Below are 20,151 nucleotides of genomic sequence, written 5' to 3'. Positions count from 1 at the left end.
AAAGCATACAAAGATAGGAAATACCATACATCACACATCAACATAGTCTACCACACAATAAGACATGATAAAAAGCTGCATTAGTCATGCATCATCACACATAATTAAAGCAAAACAAAACAAATAATATTACAAACTACGATAAGTATCTCCACAGTGCAGGTCTATCTCTTGATACCAGAAGCATTCTCGAACTGGAATAATCAAAGGTCGGGCATTGCAAATCAGCATCAGTACTAATAGTCTCTCTTGCCTCTACTGTACCACTACTGGCATAGGCACCATCCTTCAATGCATCAAAGACATAGAGCCCCTTTCCACAAACACCCATCACAAGGTTCGAGTTCCCCCATACCTGAGATACTGAACTGGTACGGTAATCTGAGTTCTGCACTGGTAACTCATAACTGGCTGCAAGTTTTCCTCTCCGCAAAGAGAAATGCTGGACCCAGGACTTTCTCCCGCCTCTAAGTTGTAGCCTGTCTTCAGTACTGCCAACAAATACTGAGTCACCACGCGAATATATAGAAACTGGAACACCTCCATGCCTTGAGATTTTGAGACCGGTACCAGTTGGTACGCGAAAGTCTAGTACATTAATGCTATCTTGAGTGGAGAAAACACCATCATTGCCCTCAGCATCTGATGAACTCACCCTGAAAATAAGATTTAAAATAAGTATGTGACTAACACATTGTGTCTGCTAATTAATTAAAAATGCACCATATCCTCAAAAAGTTTTCTACCCCTTTCTTCTCATAATCAAAGGAATCCATTATAAAACAAAAATGTTAAAAATAAAGAATCACCTTTGACGAATGCCACCACTGATCTCAGCATCGGTGTTGCTGACATGGAGTGCACAAACCCGTCTATTACCTGATCCAATCGACAACAGTGGCTGTGCATCAACTGAATTCACATCCCAGAGGCTAATAAAATCAGTCCCTAAAACTACAACTTTGCCCCTGCTCCTCCACTGGAGAGGGCTTGACCAATCCATTGACCCAACTGTAGTATCCATTTCCCATTTCATCACCATGTCCCCATCCCTTATATCATAACCCATTATAGCCTTTTGTTTGTTAGATGTACAGAGAAGGAGAGGCCCACATGGCCGGTACCACCACTGTTTGCCGGGTTCAGAAGTTTCAGATTCTCTCTCCAGGTGAAATGCGGAGACATTCCTCTTGTAGAAATCCCAGCAGCAGAACCCAGGACGAAGAGTGGGCCCCGCAGAGGCTGTGACCACATACCGGCCAGAGCAACCATCGGCACCTGGTGCACGTAGCAGCCAGCAATCTCCCCAAGTGTTCTGAGGTACCGCAACTTCAGGCTTGTACTCGGCCTTATTCTACAATTATAGGACATCAGTGTAATGGGCAGTAATAACAACCAAATTAACATATCTATAGGTGATTAAGTGTTAAATTAAATTAATAAAAATTTCATCAAAGAACCTTTTTCTCAAATCAATCAATTAAACTAGCGCTCATAACCATTGATTATGCAACTCAATAATCATCAAAAAAGGGACAGAAATGAAGTACCTCACAATTGACGATGTCATAGTACAAACAGGTACCATCGGTATGTGCCAAAAGAACCGCTTCTCCTTCAGAGACAAACCAACCCCCAGCAGCACATTTGCTACCAATCTGCCGCAATTCATCTGGTGAAGCATCCCCAGTCTCCTCTTGCACTAAAGAGACCTGCTTACTCTCTTGTGAATCAAAATCCTCAATTCTCTCATCTGTACACAACTCTATTTCTTCCTCACAAAACCCACTTATTACAGTATTTTCACCACTTCCCTCTGAGGAAGAAACCTTGGAACCAGCACCAGTACGAGAAACAGCTGATTTTGTACCACTCAAAGAGGATAGAAACTCCACCTCTATGCTCCTTTCATCAATCTGGTTTACAGGAAGTGTGTTCTTTGATACATTGTTTTTCAATAGCTTCTGGTGTGGGAAAAATCTTGATTCCAGTTCTTCACAATTGAGACCTTTGGACAAAAATCTTGGAGCAGCTTGTGCACTAACTAGGGTTTTGTCAGCACCACTTGTAGACCCATCTGTAATAACGTGGTCTACCGCTTTTTCGACCAAAGAAATTTTGTTTTGTATTTCAGAAAGAATAAGTCTTGATTCATCAGGGTTGTTGTCATCCAAGATCTCCTTGGTTCGTTTAATTTCAGTGGCAATCTTCTGAACCCGACCTTCTAACATTGCTAATTTCTCATGCAACTTACTCGGGTACTTAGAACCTTGCGTGCCAGAATCGGCAGAGTCATCAATTACCTTTTCAAAAATCTTGACCTTATCTGAAACCTTTACCACTTCCTTCTCTCGGCTCACTACAATTTCCCCAGAATTGCATGGGTTTGAAACATAATCCCATTTGACAGAAAATGTAGGCAAAGAAGCTTTGTTCTTTTCATCACTTGAACTAGAATTGAAGCTATCTTGTTTAGGAGCCAATACCTTATCTTTGCACAATTTTACAGTGCTTCTGTTAGAGAGCTCCAAGCTGCATGCAGCATTGTTACCCTTTACAGATTTTAAATTACATTTCTCCAACTGCCCCCTAGTTGACACAGTTTCCGAGCTCTTCACACCCTTCCCTTTACCACTGTCCTGCTCTGAAACCCTAATTACACCACTAGTACTTCGCCTAAGCACAGACCCAGCTTCTATACCCTTTTCGGTGGTTCTACCAAACCGATCTGTAGAAACCCTAGTCGGTGCGGTTCGATCACTGCGAAGATTTGACATAAGGCGTGAAAAATCTGATGGATTGAGAGGTGCTCGGCTTCTTGGCACTGAGGAAGTGGAGCGGCGGACCGCACTACCAGTGGCAGCAGATGGTTTCTCAATTCGAGTTGGAGTTGGGTCACGACGACGCCCGGCAGAGATGGATCTGGCACTAGGACTAGGGTTAGGGTTAGGGTTTGCTTTGGAAGACGAAAGAGGGGTGATTTTTCGAGAGGAGCTAGAGGTGGTATTGCTTGGTCGGAGCTTGGCTGAGGGAGACGGATCTAGGGTTTTTGTGGGCCGGGAAGCCATGATTTTGCCTCCACCACCGCCGCGCTCTTTGAGTCTAGAGGAGATCATCGATAATTTAGTAGGGTTTTTCTGGGAAGGGATTTAGTTTAGCAGAGGAGAAACTAGAGAAAGTAGCAAGAGAAAAGGCCAAATGGGTTTGGCCGGGAAGGAGAAGGATTGAGATAGATTTGAATTTCGAATTTTGGATTTGGGTTCAATGACTTGAATCTTCAATCTTGGTTCTTGTGAAACACGTGGTTCAATCTTCAACCGAGAGCACCTGCGCGTTGGTCCACAATGGACCACATCATCTGTTATTCTTAATAAAAGCACGATCCTGTTATTCTTTTTCCAGACCGTACGATCTCAACAAACGATGATGATTACATAATCTAACGGTCTGATCAATTTTGACACAACTTTTTAGTACTCGAATAATTTAGTAGATCAGAGAAAAGTCCAGCCCAATGGGTCTGTGACATCTGTCCAGTTTGCATTTATATTACGAAATTACAAATCGTTTGTTTAATTCTATTAGCATAATTGTACGATGACCGGAAAATGCAGTGCTTAAACTTTTCTTGAGCTTTGCTGAACAATTACAATGCCCAAATATTTTCCTGTAGTGCTAATATTTGAGAACTTCGCAAGTGTAGTTTTTGCACATCTTGTTCCAAATCAGGATAAAGGAGGAGGGTCGTGATAAGCGTGATGAACCAACGATAGACTAATGGTCGAAAAACAACCATTTTCTCATGAAATGAAACCTCTAGATATTTTGTTGGAGTGTAATTCTCTTAGCGACGCGCCATATCGAAACCCAAGTGTGGTGATAAATGAGCAAGGGCCGGGTCGTCACCTCATTAGTGACGCGCCATATCGGGACATGGATATGGTGTTAAATGAGTAAGGGCGGGATCGTCACCCTGTTAGTGGCACGCTACATCGATGCCAGAATGTAGTGGTAAATAAGCAAAGGTCTTCACACCTTGACGGGTGCGAGGGGCAAGGAAGCTAGCCAAGGAAAGCGTGATTTGTTTAGGTAGTTGGAATGTAGGGTCCTTAATAGGTAAGTTAAGAGAGGTAATTGATACTGCAACTAGGAGACGTGTGAATATCTTATGCGTTAAGGAGACTAATTGGACGGGCAAGAAGGCGAAGGAGGTGGAGGATACAGGTTTCAAACTATGGTACACGCGAAAAGAACGGAACAAGAATGGGGTGGGCATCTTAGTTGATAAGAATCTCAAGAACGGAGTTGTCGACGATAGGAGACAAGGGGATATGATCATCCTAGTTAAGTTGGTAGTTGGTGATAAGGTTTTGAATGTCATTAGTGCGTATGCCCCACAAGTAGGTCTAAGTGAGGCCGCCAAAAGAGAATTTTGGAAAGATCTTGATGGCATGGTCAGCGGTGTGCCTAGTAATGAGATAGTTTTCATAGGAGGAGATTTTAACAGTCATGTTGGTACAACTAGTGGGGAATTTGAGAGGGTGCTTGGAGGCTTTGGATATGGCGATAGAAACCGAGAATGAGAAGAGATCTTGAATTTCACTGTAGCATATGACCTCATATTAGCTAATACAATTTTTAGAAAGAGACAATCCTATATAGTTACCTTCAGTAGTGCCAGCACTCTAGTCAAATCAATTTTGTCATTACTAAAAGAGAGGACAAACGAACTTGCATAGATTGTAAGGTTATACCTGGAGAATGTGTCGTTTCACAACATCAGCTTCTGATATCCGATTTTTCTTCTTCAGATATGTGCTCGACAGGACAAATGCACCAGAATTATAAGGACGAAGTGGTGAAAGCTCAAAAGGGACGCCTCACGGGTGTTTAAGGATAGGGTGATTGAAGAAAGGGCATGAAACGTAGAAGGAGAAGTAAATCACATGTGGGATGAGATGATAAATCGCATTCGGAAGGTGGCTACGGAGGTGTTTGGAGTGACAAGAGGAAATAAATGCGCGAACCTAAAGATACCTGGTGGTGGAACGAGGATGTGCAAAAGGCTATCAAAGAGAAGAAAAAAAAGAATGCTACAAATGCTTGCATCATCACAGGAGTGAGAACAACATGCAAAAGTACAAAGCGGCAAAAAAGAACTCAAAGAAAGCGATGAGTGAAGCAAGGGGTCGTGCGTATGAAGATCTATATCAGAAGTTAAGTACGAAGGAGGGCGTCTATAGGATAGCTATGTTAGGAAAAATCAATATATTGTAAATAGTATAATAGACTTTAGTAAAATTGTATACAATTATATAGGATAGTATTCTAGAGAAGCTTGTAGAAGTTCTCACGTGAGTGACACTGGGTAATATATAATATATGTTAAGACATTGTATCTGGTGAATTGAATTAGCGAAATAGATCAATTTTCTCATGGTATCAAAGCCCGAGGAACCTTCTAGGTTCCCCTAAATCTCTTATTCCTTCTTCTCTAATTGAATCCCAATTCCTGATTAACACTGCCTACTACGTCAAGGATCAAAGCAAGCTGGGCTTCTCTCTCCTAACCGTGTCAGCCTTAGAAGTACTACTCCGCACTCTCCTCACTCGTTGCGATTCTTGACAAAAGTCGCATTGAAGAACAACTTTTGTACGGCCACCGATTATCTGTGCCTAGGTGTCGCCAATTTGTAGAAAAATTGAGCCTCTATTGTTTGCATCACAGTAGCTTGCACAAATTTGAGGCCAATTTCTGCCAATTTCTTCTCTAAAGTGCAAATCTTCACCATAATACCTTTTCTTTGTTGAGAATCAAGATATGTCGGCAGCACCATCGACTGATTCGGCGACTGCTCTATCAACCACTTTATCGACCACTCCATCTGTCTCTAGTGTGTTATCAGGTGTATGCACAAGTATGGTGCTACCAACGGTTAATATCTAGAGCTTGGTCCCCATGGAGCTAAATGAAACCAACTACCTGATTTGGAAACAGGTATTTTTAACCGTATTGCGTAGCCATAATATGCAAGGTCATGTAGATGGATCTAGTATTAGGCCATTTATTACAATTTTAGAAAAAGATCAGCAAATTGTCAACCCCGAATTTGATAAATAGATACAAAAGGACATGATTGTTCAGTCCTGGATTAATGCCACTCTATCTCTGGACATGTTGCAACTTGTAGTTACTCCAGAGAACACAACAGCAAGGGAAATATGGTTAACATTAGAAAGACACTTCCTTGAAAATACTACTTCTCAGGTTTATGCACTAAAGACAGAACTTAGAGCTTTAAAGAAAGGAAGTATGTCAATGGGTGAATTTTTCCAGAAAATCAAAGGAATAGCAGATGCATTAAAATCTATAGGAGAACCCGAAAGTGATTAGGATTTGGTGTTGACCGCTTTACATGGGTTACCCGAGCAATACAAAGGTTTTGTGACTGCTATTCGAGCTCAACGCACTCTACCTACATTTCAAGAACTGAGACCTCTTTTACAACAAGAAGTGGATATAGAGAGTTTTGGGGTTTGTTCGCACAAAAGTATGCTATACACAAAGTTTCAGGTACAACGAGCTATACCCTTTTAAACCGTGATCTAGCTTTTGAATTAGGTTGCAAGTGCACAACTTTCGTTCAAGAGTATAATCAGGTATCGATCCTCAGGGACGGTACAATTTTATTCTAGATCACTACTTATCGTGGCTAAGTACTAGAAGTGACAAGTTTGGTTTGAATTCGTTTCAAGTTCCTAAATTCAACAACAGAAGATAACAGAAAAATAAATGTTGGTTCAAATTGATTTAAAATGAAGTTTCCAGGGTTTCAGATTTCATCCTCAACCTTGCCTCTCTGGACCTTCATGCGACCCGCGTGGTCCTCGAGTGAATGCAGCATTGAACTCGTTTCTGAATTATTTACTTGTGCAAGGATCTATTGACCGTACCTAAAGTTTCCTGAACCTCAACTTTCGTTTATTGGCTTAATGAAACTAGTAAGGAATTGCAATTTCACCTTCTTAGATCTACAACCTCAAACTTTCGTTTACTAGTGTTCAATCTAAGTCATTTGTTCGGTTTGCTAAAGGTATCCACTATCTCTCAATAGATGGAAATCTCACCTCTCGGTTCAATTGATCTATCTTTTCAGATCTAAGATCTACCTCAAGTACTTGATCAAATTGCAAGAAATATCAAGGTCAAAATATTAGAAGAGATGCAAGAAACATTCAACAATAGACAACAAGATTCAATCAAACAACCTCAATCAAGCAATGGAAGAATAGTACTCACTCAAATGAACACAAGAACAACTCAAATTCAAATTCAATGCATCACAAACAAGGTTTTAGATTACATCAACCCTAGAAACAAGATAGATCTACTCAAGCATCATAAAGAAAGATGAAAGAGAAGAAATCATGATAAAACCGAAGGAGGAATTGGATCTAAGAAGAATCTTCACTCCTCAGCTCCTTCTCTTTCTTGAACGACACTCCAAAGGTCTTGAGACTTTTAAATCTTGAATTTCTGAACTCCCTCTCCAGTGGTAGTGGTGGTCTATTTATAGCTTTCCCCAAACAAATATTTCAAAATCTGGGCTTTATTGGGCTTCAATGGGCTTCCGCTGTCTGCTCTACGAACTCTTGATGCGAGTCGCATCACCAGCGTTGCGACCCGCGTTGGAACATGACTGATGCGCTTCGCATGAGATGGCACTGCGACCTGCTGGTGCGACCTGGAGAGGTTGTCAGTGCGACTTGGAGGACTGGATGCGACTCGCGTAGATCATGATGCGGGTCGCATCAAAATCTCTGAACTTCAGAATTTTCCTTGATTTCACCAATTTCCTGCAAAATAAGAATGAAAGCGCAGCAGTACCACATTCTATAGATATTCAATGTAATAGACGCTATTTGATGGTTTAAAATACTGATTTTGGTATGGGAATTGGTCAAAACAATAAATCAAATATGGTGATATCAGGGTTGATATTCATCCCAGATCAGAAACACACCAGTGTTTTTTATGCCAATAGAAGAAGAGGTGGAAACAGAGGAAATCAAAGTGGAGGTAGAGGCAGAGGTGGAAGAGGTAGAGTTGGAAGAAACTCTAGTTCTAGTCGTGGACCTGTGTTTATGTACTCTCAACAGCCATATCAAAATATCCCAAACCCAAACTTCTCTAAATTTTCACAATCCCCATATACACATCAAAATACAAGCCACAAATTAAATGCTAATTACCCTAACCAACTCTCACACCTTGATATGCTATGTCAAATATGTGAAAAATACAACCACTCAGCTCTTGAGTGCCGACAACGCTTTAATCACTCCTTTGTTCCTAATGGTCTTCCTCATTCCTTTGCTGCCATGAGCCTCAATGTTCCTGAAGATGAAATTTGGTATCCCGACACTGGAGCTTCAAATCATATGACTTCAACATCAGGTACTTTACACTCAACTAGACCTTATTTAGGTAATGAAAAAATTTTGGTTGGAAATGGTGCAATGATTCCAATTACAAAATCTGGGAACACATCTCTTAGTGTTAGAGCTCACTCCTTTGATTTGAAAAATGTCCTTGTTGTTCCTTCTATAAAAAAAAATTTGATTTATGTTCGTCAATTCTGTGATGATAACAATTATTCATTTGAATTCGATTCTAATGGTTTTTCTTTGAAGGACAAGAGAACGAAGAGAGAGCTTTTTCGGTGCAATAGTCAAGGATCATCTTTATATCCCTTTAGTTCTAATATTTCAAGTGGAGTAGTTCAAAACAAAAAGTCTGCTTTTCCTACAAGCATTACTGATTTTGAACTTTGGCATAGACGATTAGGGCATCCTAACAATATTGTTTTGTCTAAGTTTCTTGAGAACGATGATTTGAATCCTAAATGTGTTGATAAATTAGATTATTATACTTGTAATGCTTGTAAGCTTGGGAAACATGCAAAACTTTCTTTTGAAAATTCTATTTCTTTATCTAAACAATGTTTTGAGTGACAAATTTGTAACACCCGATAAATTTTTATATTATTTTTAAAATGACTATGGACTTATTTGCAATTTTCAGGATTAGAAGGTTACTTTGTATAAAAATGTTGAACTTTAAAAATATATATATATATATATATATATATGATCCAACGTGGCATTCTCCCACGTGTCTCTCATGCATAAACTTCATCCCTTTGACCACCGTTAAAACCTCTATATAAAGTAATTTTCTTTCGGATTAAAGTGAAAAAAGAAGAAGAAAACATAACCAAATAAAATTGGAAAAAAAAAGAGAGAGAAAGAGAAAATATGAAAGAAATTTAGAGAAAGTGGAAGAATTACTTGATATTGATTAAGATTTGATTGTTCTGTTCGATTGGAATTCTGTCTACGTCGCGTTGATTCTGAATAGTTGTTGCAACTTGAATTGGATTTCTGAATTGATCGCTATCAGGTAACCAGACTTCTCTATAATCTGTGCTTTCGATTTGCATGGTTTATTTGTTATTGAATTGGGTAATCGGATTATGATAGCATATTTAACTGGAATATGGGGTCTAGATACTGAAATTGTTTTTAATGGACTGGAAATACTGGGAATCACCTGTTTCAGGGATTTCAACTAGAATGGAACTGATTTTACTGAAAACCTAGACCCAACTGATATTATCAGTTAAATATGCATGCGTAATCTGATTTTTAATTGTGTGGATTAATCCAATCCTATTGAAATGGTTGATTACTATTATTAAGCCAATTATAAAGAAGCTGCGTCGTTAAATAACTGGTTACTCGACTTTGTAGCTGATCCCATATTGCTTCTGTTTATTTCTGTTGCGACGTAGGTTGACAGGACGGCGGATGGATGCGAGGATGTCGTTCTGTCGCGTCGCGTGCCCGGCCCGGCCGCTGGGGCGTGACAAGCACAAACCCAATTCTATATCTATATCACCACGAAAACAGCACAGGCTGCTACAAGTGAACCAATAGCAGCAACCAATTAGCATAATAAAAAGGGCCCCCTTAAAAACTTCAAAATTACATATTTTTCTCTAAAAATTTCATAATATCACATTTAGTCATTTACCCTTCTAAATTTCAAAAAACTCACAAACTTATTCATTTTATTGTCTTCTCATAAAACACATTTTAAATTTATAAATTATTCATCTACCCTTAATTAAAAAATAAAAGTACCCATTTAATCCGTTAACAAAATAGATGTTATAGTTGCGACTGTTTTGCAGAGAAAGAGAAGCTACCAATAAGGTAACACAGTAAGAACAACCAACGCTGATACACTGTTAGACTGGTAAGTAGTAACACCAGAAAATGAAACCAGCTGCCGGTCAGTGTCAGTGTCAGTGTAACCGAACCAAGAACTAATAGGGTCAATTTGCAGATTTGAGCATCCATAGTCAGGGTGAAAAAAAAAATTGAAGAAAGAATTTAAAAAACCAGATATTACAAACACCACGTACTGTAATCAAGCCATGTGAAGATCCCCAAATGGGAACACAAATCAACTCGAACCATACTCAAATACAACACCAACTAGGCCCCAAACCCCTAAAATCACGTGTAAATGAAAATATTACAACAGAAAATAATCCCCCCCCCCCTCCCTACTCAAAACCGTCCATCAATTGCCGGCCTTCTGAATTTCTAGAAGATGACGGCTGCTTTTTACCACTGCTGCCCCTTTTACTTCTTCTCTTTGCTTTCAAACGCCGTTTCTTCTCATTAGCATCTACCCAGGTATAATCTGAAGGGATGATAAACGGGTCGGGTTCATCTCTTAACCCTCTATCATCACTATCACTGGAGCTACCACCTCGGCTTCCTTTTACCCAGGAGTACCACGAACTGGATCCATCCTGTTCCTTCGTTGACTTGCTGCTGTCTTGGAATTGGGTAGGACTGGAAGGTGGGGTTGCAAACTCGTCAGTAGATGTTTGAAGTTCCTCAAACTTGGTGAAGGTAATAAGAACTCGAATAGTTGGTACTATTGGAATTGCTATCTGAAAATTTCATTGCAAAAAGTCATTAGGGAATGCCACTACAAGTCAAATGAGAATATTCAGAGTTGACATTCAAATCAAGATAAAAAACAATGAGAAGAAGAAGATCTCTTGACATATTGGGCCATAACCTGCTGGCTCAGAGTTACTTTGAATTTTGTTAAAAGCACCCACTCGTTAACAAAATTAGAATTGCTAGCTTAAAATCAATGCAGTTTCCTCAAAATTTAACAATACAGATCATCTCAGTCAAGCCCTATTAGATACCACTCAAAATTTGGCAGTTCCTATAAGACCAAAAAAATTCTGATAAATGCAAACAAAACTCATTTCTTTGGGAATTTTGAATGACAAGAACCAATTGAACAATGCCTGAGTTGGTTTTAGGACCTTAATTTACTACTTGAGAACATTCAAATAGAGAGAAAAGAATGAGAAGACGTTTATCTTTTGATAATCAAATTTTTGCATATTGGCCAATAAACTGTGGCCTGGAGGTAATTAGAATTTGGTTAAGAGAACCCAGTCATTACACATTACACATTTTGAATTGCTAGCTGATAATCATTGCAAGTTTAGTGAAATTCAGGGTTGGGAATGACAAGCACCAATAGAACAATGAGTAACAAACTCAAATAATGAAAAGCAGAAGTCCCATGCATACTCCTGCAAAACCTCATGTATGGCATAAGAACAAAGAAAAGATGGAGACAGAGAAAAGACAAAATAAATCATAAAGTCGGGGAACGACAAGATATGATGCCAAGAAGGTCAAGGAAAAAAATCCAATAAGGTCAAAGGCAACATGCTGAGGACAGACCTACCCTAATGCAACTACAACTCTAAATGAAAATTCGGCAAGTGTGAATATGACGAGAAACTTGCCAAGAAATTGCAAAGACTGCGATAATTCCAAATTTCACTGAATGATTAAAAAAGGTTTCTGACTTCAGTGTTATTATTCTATCTCAGAGCAATGACCTTAACCTATGCATGCGTGTAGGATGATTTTTGCACAAGCACTATCAGAGATGTCACAAAGCCATGTGACAATTTGCATATTCTTCATTAATTTCACGTTTTTTATAAACAGGATTTAAGAATTTGCATATATAATAACTCCACAATAGACTTCAAGGGTCTCAGGTGACCAATATGTTCTCCAGAATTTTGTATGGTTAATGCTAACTATCTAAAAAAAAAGACACTAACTGCTGCTAGTCATTCTACCATTGAAGAATTGTAAAAATAGTCTGTTCTGTCGCTGGCTTAAAGAAGACAAAGCCATATAGGCTGGAAAATTTTATTTTCCAATTTAGCACCCATCATAATTCTAAAATTAGAGGTGGTACCAAAGAATTGCTCATTATTCCACAGATCATAAGCAGTTTCAGATATATGGCTATCCTGGCTTCACCCCATATCCACCATTTGCACCAACTGCTACCGGGTATGAATCAGAATGAATTTCAGACAGTACAGATTGACTTTGTTTCTATAACCATTTTTTTTCCAAACCTTGGTTCTTTCTTTGATGCGTAATTAGTTAATTACTAAACCTGGAAAACAGGAAAAGTAAAGTATGCAAACCCACTTATACTGGCACAGATACATGTAAGATGAGAACTAGGTTTTACCTTGACTGGAAATGTCCCAGTGGGCAGCTTAGTAGTTAACAACTCCCTCAGCCTTCTGACAGCTTTGACCTTATTAGCCAGCACATCAAGTAGAGGTAACAATTCCTCAGTTTTTAGAGGAAAATCTGGTGTCAGCCACAGCACCGGTCGCACCCCTTTCTTGTACTCACTCTCTGATGGTGTGACCCCACCCTTTTTCTTCTTCCCACTACTACTCTTCTCTTTCGCCTTCTCCTTCTCCTTCTCCTTCTCCTTCTCCGGTGAATCCTCTTTTGTATTTCCACTATTGCTCCCGTGCTTCCCCGGGGTTTTTTTCCCTCCACTATGCCAACCAAACCAACCCTTCTTATCTTTACTATTTCCACTGGAACTCTCTGTATTGTTATTTTCTACTCCATTCTCAAGTTCAGCAAATTCTCCCTCTTGGTTTCCCATTTTAAGAGCTGAGTCAAGCTGTTTCCTTTCTTCTGGGGTTAACACATCGTCTAGCTCTGCATCAAGATGCGCACCACCATTCGCATGGCCAAGTCTCTCCTCGTTTTCCATGTTGAAGAGCTCTTCGTCAGTCATGGCACCTGGGACCCGCCTGGATTTGACTGTGACCAACACATGAAGCATTTCATGCACTTTTGCCTTCCAGTTACCCACCATTTCAGTCCTCTCCATTCTCCTCCAGTTCAGATGTGGCGCCAGCTCTGCCTGAGTTACATCAATTCCGGGTCGGTACATGTTTGTCTTGGACATTAGCGCAACCTCATGTGCCACCTCAGCCTCTGTCGGCTGTGCACCAGCACCCTCCAATGCATCTGTTATCTCCTTCTCCTTGTGTGACAGAACAATCAAAGACCCAGGTGGCAACTGCTTACCACTCGGTGTGGTGGCACCATCTCCCAAGAACAGAAATGTCTGATCAGACCGTTGGATTCGGAACCCATCGAACCCTGCAAGGGTCATATCCGCCCGCAATGATGAACCACGCTTCCAGATCCGGTAAGTATCTGACGGTGCGATCCGACTAACAAATGGAATCACCGAGCTCTCAAAATGGAAGGAAATTTCCATGTAGAAATCTCGAATTCGTGCAATTGAGGCGAGAATTCTAGGCAAACGCCGGCACCACTTGGCCCAGGCGAGGGGCTGGTAGTGCCGCGCAATTACAGATGCGACGGCATCTTCCCTTGCACAGACGGCCTCTTGCAATGCAGACCAGCCGTCAGCATTTTGCAAAGACCAGTCAGCACCAGCTGACATAAGAATGTCTGCTGCCACGGGGTCCCGCATGCGCACAGCCAGGTGGAGAGGGGTTTCCCGATTGGGGACGTCACGCCGGTCAATCACTGCTGAGACGGCATCAGCTGTCGTCTCACCGGCAATGGATTCCGCCTCGGTCGTAACCTCACCAGCCTTAGGGAGGCGAGGGAGAGCTGCTACAATTCGACGAAGAGCGGCATGGTCCCGGCGCGCCACAGCCAGGTGCGCCGGGCTGTGTGTATACTTGGAAAAGTCATCCATCTATGATCCAATGGTTTGGATCTGAGGTCGAAATCAATTTGTCTCCCTCTAAAGATGTTGAATTGGAATTGAAAGATCTGAAAAGGGGAATCGAATGGATAGATTGGATCTAGAGAGAGACCTTACGAGGTAATTAGGTGGATCGAACGAAGAGCGGCGGCGCCATGGAGTCGATGAGCGAGAAATTCGAAAAGAGAAGAGGAGGAGAAACTGTCAAGTCAGACCCCTCTCTCTCTCTTCGTCTTTTGTTATCTTCTCTCTCTTCTCTAGCAAAGCAAAGCAAAGCAAAGCAAAGAAAGCTAAGCTGGAGTGCTCCGTGCTGCTTACTGTCAAGAGTCTTGAGAAAGATTGAATAGACTCGTTCTTTTAGATAATTACAATATTGCCATGCTCTTGTCGCTACAGATTGAGAATCCAATGGGGAAACAAGGTTTACTTGTAATTAATCATCTTCCTTTTGCCAATTGGATGGAAATGGGGTGCAGTCCAACGACTGTCGGACCAAATTCGTTCCGTTGCCCACTTAAGACGGTAGATCAGAATCAATAATTGTGATGTCAACTTCAACATTCGCGCAGATCGATTGCATACTAATCTTTATTCTAATTGGACGGTTATAGTTGGCGGTCGGACTAGATTTGATACAGTGCCCATATGATCAACCCCACTCTGAACTGCGAACTAAACTTAGATCTGTGTTATTAACCAATCTACGGGCTGCTCTTGAAAGTTGAAACCTTCTTGTCTTTACTTTACCTAGTTACTGCTCTGCCTGGTTTCATTATTAACCAATCTGTGGTCCCATCTGACCGTTAAAGTAAATCAACGAGTTTGTACCTCATTTCGGATACCCACTAGAATCGTCCGATTCAAAATGTACGACTACAGATGTTTCTAAAGGTCAAATCATACAAGCTGAATTGGAGAGGAACTGCTCGTTTGAAATTAAGGAAGGGCCTCCCTGGAAGGGAAACAAAATTCCTTTTAGCTCAATTTAATTAATTGATCTTCTATTTAAAATTAGAAAACAAATTCCTTTTAGCTGAAACCTTTGGAGAATGGAGAGTCTCAATCAAATACGAAGAATTCAAACAAATGTTGTTTAATTGAATGATTATAATAAGTGTGTTAGCTCATATACAACTCAAAATTAGGTTTAAGTCGCTGCAATGCAATGCAATTCTTCTCGATCCGATGGTCCAATTTTATACGACGAATAATTCTATGCACCCTCGTAAGTGTTAAAAAATACAGTTATTGGTCAAGGATTTGTTCACCAAAACTTTCTCTAACAGTGGAATGGTAAATTTACAACTAAAAATTTCATAAAAAGAATGATATTCAGGAAATATATTTAAAGCGGGTTATATTTATTATTTTAATTAAACAGATAATTTATTAATAAAAAATATATAATTTTATTAAAAATAGCAGAAATTAAACATAAAATAAACAAGTTCGGTTCCTCTCTAATTCGGTTAGCATTAAATTTCTTTCAATCCAGAAATTTAAATCTTTACATGACAAATTCACAACTTTAAATCAAACATAATTTAAATTGATCAATCAATACAAACGGTCTGTGTTCGATTTTTTTTTTTTTGTGAAGAGACAATGAGGAAAAATAGTTTTGGAAATATTTCATTCATCACAAAAGATTATCAATTAACATCAATAAAATTGGATCGATTTCCCGCCGACCATAAAAAAAAATGGATCAATGTGATACACGATTAATTTTGCCTCATGTTGAGGAAACAATGTACAACTCCAGTGGCTCAGCATATAAGAACAATAGACAGCTCATCAAATTAGTTACAACTTATTCTTCAAAAAATATTTCCTCTGTCCAAGAGAGTCACACAATTGCTGCTCCGAATAGAATGTAAATGTAAATTATAGAGTTTTAGATTTCTATTTAAACAGCCTTAAAGTATTGTAACATTTGTATCAGAGAAATGAATAAAATCAACTTCACAAATTTATCTTCTTCTCTAATTATCTTAACCATTCTTTGTATGGTATCAGAGCTATGGAGACAATTAATCCCCTAAATCCCAATTCCTCTATGACCCTTACTGCTTCCCAAATCCTTCTTCTAAATCTATCATTATCCTCACTATTTTCATTTTTACCAAATTAAATAGAACAAACTACCTTGCTTGGAAATTCCAAATCGAGCCTCTTCTTTATGGGTACGATTTACACAGATTTCTCACTGATTCCCCTCCGCCTCAGAAGATTATTGCTGATGGTTAAGAGGTTGACAATCTAGAGTTTCACCATTAGCGCAAGCAGGACCAAATGTTGCTGGGATGGCTTCAATCCTCCCTATCCAATACCCTCATGTCTCAAGTAGTGTTGTGCAAACCTTCTCGGCCATCTCTCGTGCACGGCTTGTTGAACTCAGGCAAAACCTTCAAACCACCATGAAAGGAAGCTCAAACTGCACCGAATATCTTCACAAAATGAGGGCAATTGCAGACGAATTGTCCTTTAATGGGCACCATGTTCCTGATGACGACATGGTGCTTCATATTTTAAGTGGTCTTGGAACGGAGTTCAATGCTTTGTCATCTCAACCACCACCCGCGAAAACCTTACTCTTCTTGATCTTCAAGCTCTTCTTCTCACTCATGAAAAACTTCTCCAAACCCAAAATGGTGGTGTCTCTACTCTGACAACCTTGTACAAGTCCACTAATTGCCCTTATCATTTTCACATTAAGTCAACAAAAATATCCAGGAACCTAACTTCAATAAAAAACAATTTTCAAATTATCAATTTATCTAAATTAGTAAAGGAGTTACAAACACCACAAGCTATTCACAAACGTAGCAAGAAAGTATTTGAGTTTTGAGTTTAAAACATACTTAAAGGAATGTGGGATAATCTCACAATTCACGCCTCCGGGGACACCGCAATGGAACGGTATTTCTGAGAGAAGAAATCAAACTCTGCTGGACATGGTTCGTTCCATGATGAGTAACGCCACTCTTCCAAAATTATTTTGGGGACACGCGCTAGATACTGCCACACTAACGATAAATATGGTTCCATCCAAGTCAGTAGAAAAGACTCCGTATGGGTTATGGTTTGGAAAATCCCCAAATATGTTTTATCTTAAAGTATGGGGTTGCAAAGTATTTGTCAAATGCTCGATGTCTGACAAACTTGGACCCAAATTTGACAAGTGTTTTTTCGAAGGATATCCTAAGGAAACAAAAGAATATTACTTCTATCACTAGTCCGAGAAAAAAATAGTTGTTGCTCGTCATGGTATATTTTTGGAGAATGAGTTTCTCACAAAAGGAAGTAGTGGGAGTAATGTAATACTTGAAGAAATTCAAGATACATCACACAATATAACATCTGAACTAGATCAGAGCAACCCACCACTCGATGCTTCAGTTGATGAGCATCTGGAAGTTGAAGTAGAACTAAACCTGCACGCTGTTGTGGATAAAATTCAACAGCCCGAAGAACAAGTGCTATGTAGGTCAACAAGGGCAGTACATGCGCTTGAGAGGTACATGGGACTACACGAGGTCTCAGTTTTCGATACCGAAGATCCTCTGACCTATGTGGAAGCAATGGATAGGCTTGACTCTGATAAATTGCTGGAGGCCATGAGATCCGAAATACAGACCATGTATGACAACACGGTCTGGAACCTAGTTGTACCACTTGATGGGGTGAAACCCATAGCTAACAAGTGGGATTTAAAAAAAAACATACATGGATGGTAATATGGCTGTATACAAAGCACTGCTTGTAGCGAAAGGTTTCAAACAAATTCTAGGAGTTGATTATGATGAAACTTTTTCACCCGTAGCTATGTTTAAGTCAATCAGGATACTCCTAGCAATTGCCGCATTTCATGGTTATGAAATATGGCAAATTAATGTCAAACCCGTCTTCTTAAATAGAAATTTAGAAAAGGATGTGTACATGACACAGCCTATGGGTTTTGAATATCCAAATAATGCTGGGAAGGTGTGCAAGCTTCTTAAATCAGTTTATGGATTGAAGCAAGCATCACAGAGTTGGAATCTTCGATTTGATGAAGAAGTCAAAAAGCTTGACTTTGTTAGATGCGAAGATGAACCATGTGTGTATAGAAAAACTAGTGGGAGTGCCATCGCCTTTCTAATCTTATATGTAAATGACATACTCTTAATAGGAAATGATATTCTTTTATTGCAATTAGTCAAGTTTTCATTAAAGAAAGTTTTCTCAATGAAGGACTTGGGCGAGACTGTCTATATACTAGGCATAAAGATCTACTGAGATAGATCGAAGAGACTCATAGGATTGAGTCTAAGCACGTACATTGACAAAGTGCTGAATCAGTTCAGCATGCAGGATTCCAAAAGGGGATTCCTGCCAATGAATCATGGTACACAGCTTAGCAAGACTCAGTGTCCTTCGACAACTGATGAGCAAAGCACTATGAGTAGAGTACCATACGCTTTGACTATTAGCTCTATCATGTATGCCATGTTGTGCACCCGCCCTGATGTCTCGTACGCTTTGAGTGTGACGAGTAGATATCATGCTAATTCCAGGCATGGAGCACTATAATGCTAAAATGAATATTCTTAAATTCTTGAGAAGAACTAAGGATATGTTTTTCTTCTATGACATTATCACCTAATACGAGAAATCGTAAACATAATGAGATGTTGATAATTAATTATAAAAGATATAATTAATATAAAGGTGAAGTAAAGATTTGTGAAGTAAAGATTTCCATTTTGTACGAGAGCGTGTCGCTTATCAACAGCTTTGCATTAGCTTTTTATGTTCTCGAGACCAAATTGGAGATGTCATGAACAAAGCTCTAACTACTACTCGATTTCTTTTTCTTCACAACAAGCTAATGGTGTCTTCTACCCCATCAGCTTGTGGGGGGCTGTTAAGGAAACAATGGATAGCTCCAGTGGCTCAGCACATAAGGACAATGGACAGCTCATCAAATTAATTACAACTTATTCTTCAGAAAATATTCCCTCTGTCTGAGAGAGTCACGCAATTGCTGCTCTCAATAGAATGTAAATTATAGGGTTTTAGATTTATATTTAGAGAAATGTTCTGGTACCCCGAGCCATCAAACCCAAGCTCATCCCCGAACTGGTTTAACTGGGTTTAACCGTCCGCTAATAACAAAAATTTGTTAATTTGCCATTAATTAACAATTCGATGTTTTAACGCATTGCTATTTTACATTGATTGCTTTAAATGTTAGCTTTGCACGGTTTTGTCTTACACTTTAATTTCGTGGACAATCTGTTAGGAGGAGTTGTAATCACTAATCCCCGAGCTAGTCCCCCAACTTATTAACAGTCATGTAATCATTAATTAACTACTTACTTGAACGTACTTTAAAGTACTTTAAAGTACAATTTAAACCCAGTTAGCTCGAGGACGTGATGGGGGATTGGTTCTAATTTTAATTATGCAAATTAACAGCTTTTGATATTTAATAACTAAAAATACAGTCTCCATTTTGAACAAGTAATCCATTAAATGAAGATTTTTCAATGTTTGTAAACATAGGTTTATATGCTTTAAAATGTGTTTGAAGAATAAGCTTTAAAATGTGTTTGTAAACACATGTTTATATGTTTGTAACACATATTTTTTAATTTTTGTAAACACAGGTTTATATGCTTTAAAATGTGTTTGTAAACACAGATTTATATGTTTGTAACAAATTTTTCAATGTTTGTAAACACAGGTTTATATGCACAAATTTTCATTGCTTTGTTTATGTTGTTTTCTTGCCAGTATATATTGGTTTACTTGCTTTACACATAGATTTATATGCTTTAAAATATGTTTGTAAATACAGATTTATATGCACAAATTTTCAATGCTTTGTTTATGTTGTTTTCTTGCCAGTACATATTGGTTTACATGCTTTACTTGTTCACATGTACTGTTCCTGGCACATTCTTGACAAATGAAGA

The 20,151-nt window shown here is 39.2% G+C and overlaps 2 protein-coding genes across 2 annotated transcripts; both read right to left on the bottom strand.

Moving 5' to 3' along the window:
* LOC144547719 (Transducin/WD40 repeat-like superfamily protein) lies at nucleotides 1-3,279 on the bottom strand. The gene is made up of 3 exons (XM_078296419.1): nucleotides 1,551-3,279; nucleotides 810-1,354; nucleotides 1-656 (listed from the first exon to the last, which is right to left on the bottom strand). Exons 1-3 carry the CDS (start codon nucleotides 3,114-3,116, stop codon nucleotides 137-139), a joined length of 2,631 nt encoding a protein of 876 aa, XP_078152545.1. The 5' UTR covers nucleotides 3,117-3,279; the 3' UTR covers nucleotides 1-136.
* Nucleotides 3,280-10,420: 7,141 nt separating this feature from the next.
* LOC144547718 (Ankyrin repeat family protein) lies at nucleotides 10,421-14,489 on the bottom strand. Its single transcript, XM_078296418.1, has 2 exons — nucleotides 12,668-14,489; nucleotides 10,421-11,030 (listed from the first exon to the last, which is right to left on the bottom strand). The coding sequence occupies exons 1-2, from the start codon at nucleotides 14,177-14,179 to the stop codon at nucleotides 10,635-10,637; spliced, it is 1,908 nt and encodes a 635-aa protein (XP_078152544.1). The 5' UTR covers nucleotides 14,180-14,489; the 3' UTR covers nucleotides 10,421-10,634.
* Nucleotides 14,490-20,151: the final 5,662 nt, after the last annotated feature.

The sequence above is a fragment of the Carex rostrata genome, chromosome 32, assembly GCF_964058835.1.
Source record: "Carex rostrata chromosome 32, lpCarRost1.2, whole genome shotgun sequence".
Classification (NCBI taxonomy): Eukaryota; Viridiplantae; Streptophyta; class Magnoliopsida; order Poales; family Cyperaceae; genus Carex; species Carex rostrata.
Note: the sequence above shows the minus strand (reverse complement) of the source record. Positions and strands in the feature narration are given on the sequence as shown.

Excerpts from the sequence above, each read along its gene's own strand:
- LOC144547719 (XM_078296419.1), bottom strand. The coding sequence starts at position 3,116 with ATGATCTCCTCTAGACTCAAAGAGCGCGGCGGTGGTGGAGGCAAAATC. Across the intron at positions 1,355-1,550 it reads ATGACATCGTCAATTGTGAG|AATAAGGCCGAGTACAAGCC; the intron begins GTACTTCATTTC and ends CTATAATTGTAG. Across the intron at positions 657-809 it reads AGTGGTGGCATTCGTCAAAG|GGTGAGTTCATCAGATGCTG; the intron begins GTGATTCTTTAT and ends TCTTATTTTCAG.
- LOC144547718 (XM_078296418.1), bottom strand. The coding sequence starts at position 14,179 with ATGGATGACTTTTCCAAGTATACACACAGCCCGGCGCACCTGGCTGTG. Across the intron at positions 11,031-12,667 it reads CTGGGACATTTCCAGTCAAG|ATAGCAATTCCAATAGTACC; the intron begins GTAAAACCTAGT and ends TGAAATTTTCAG.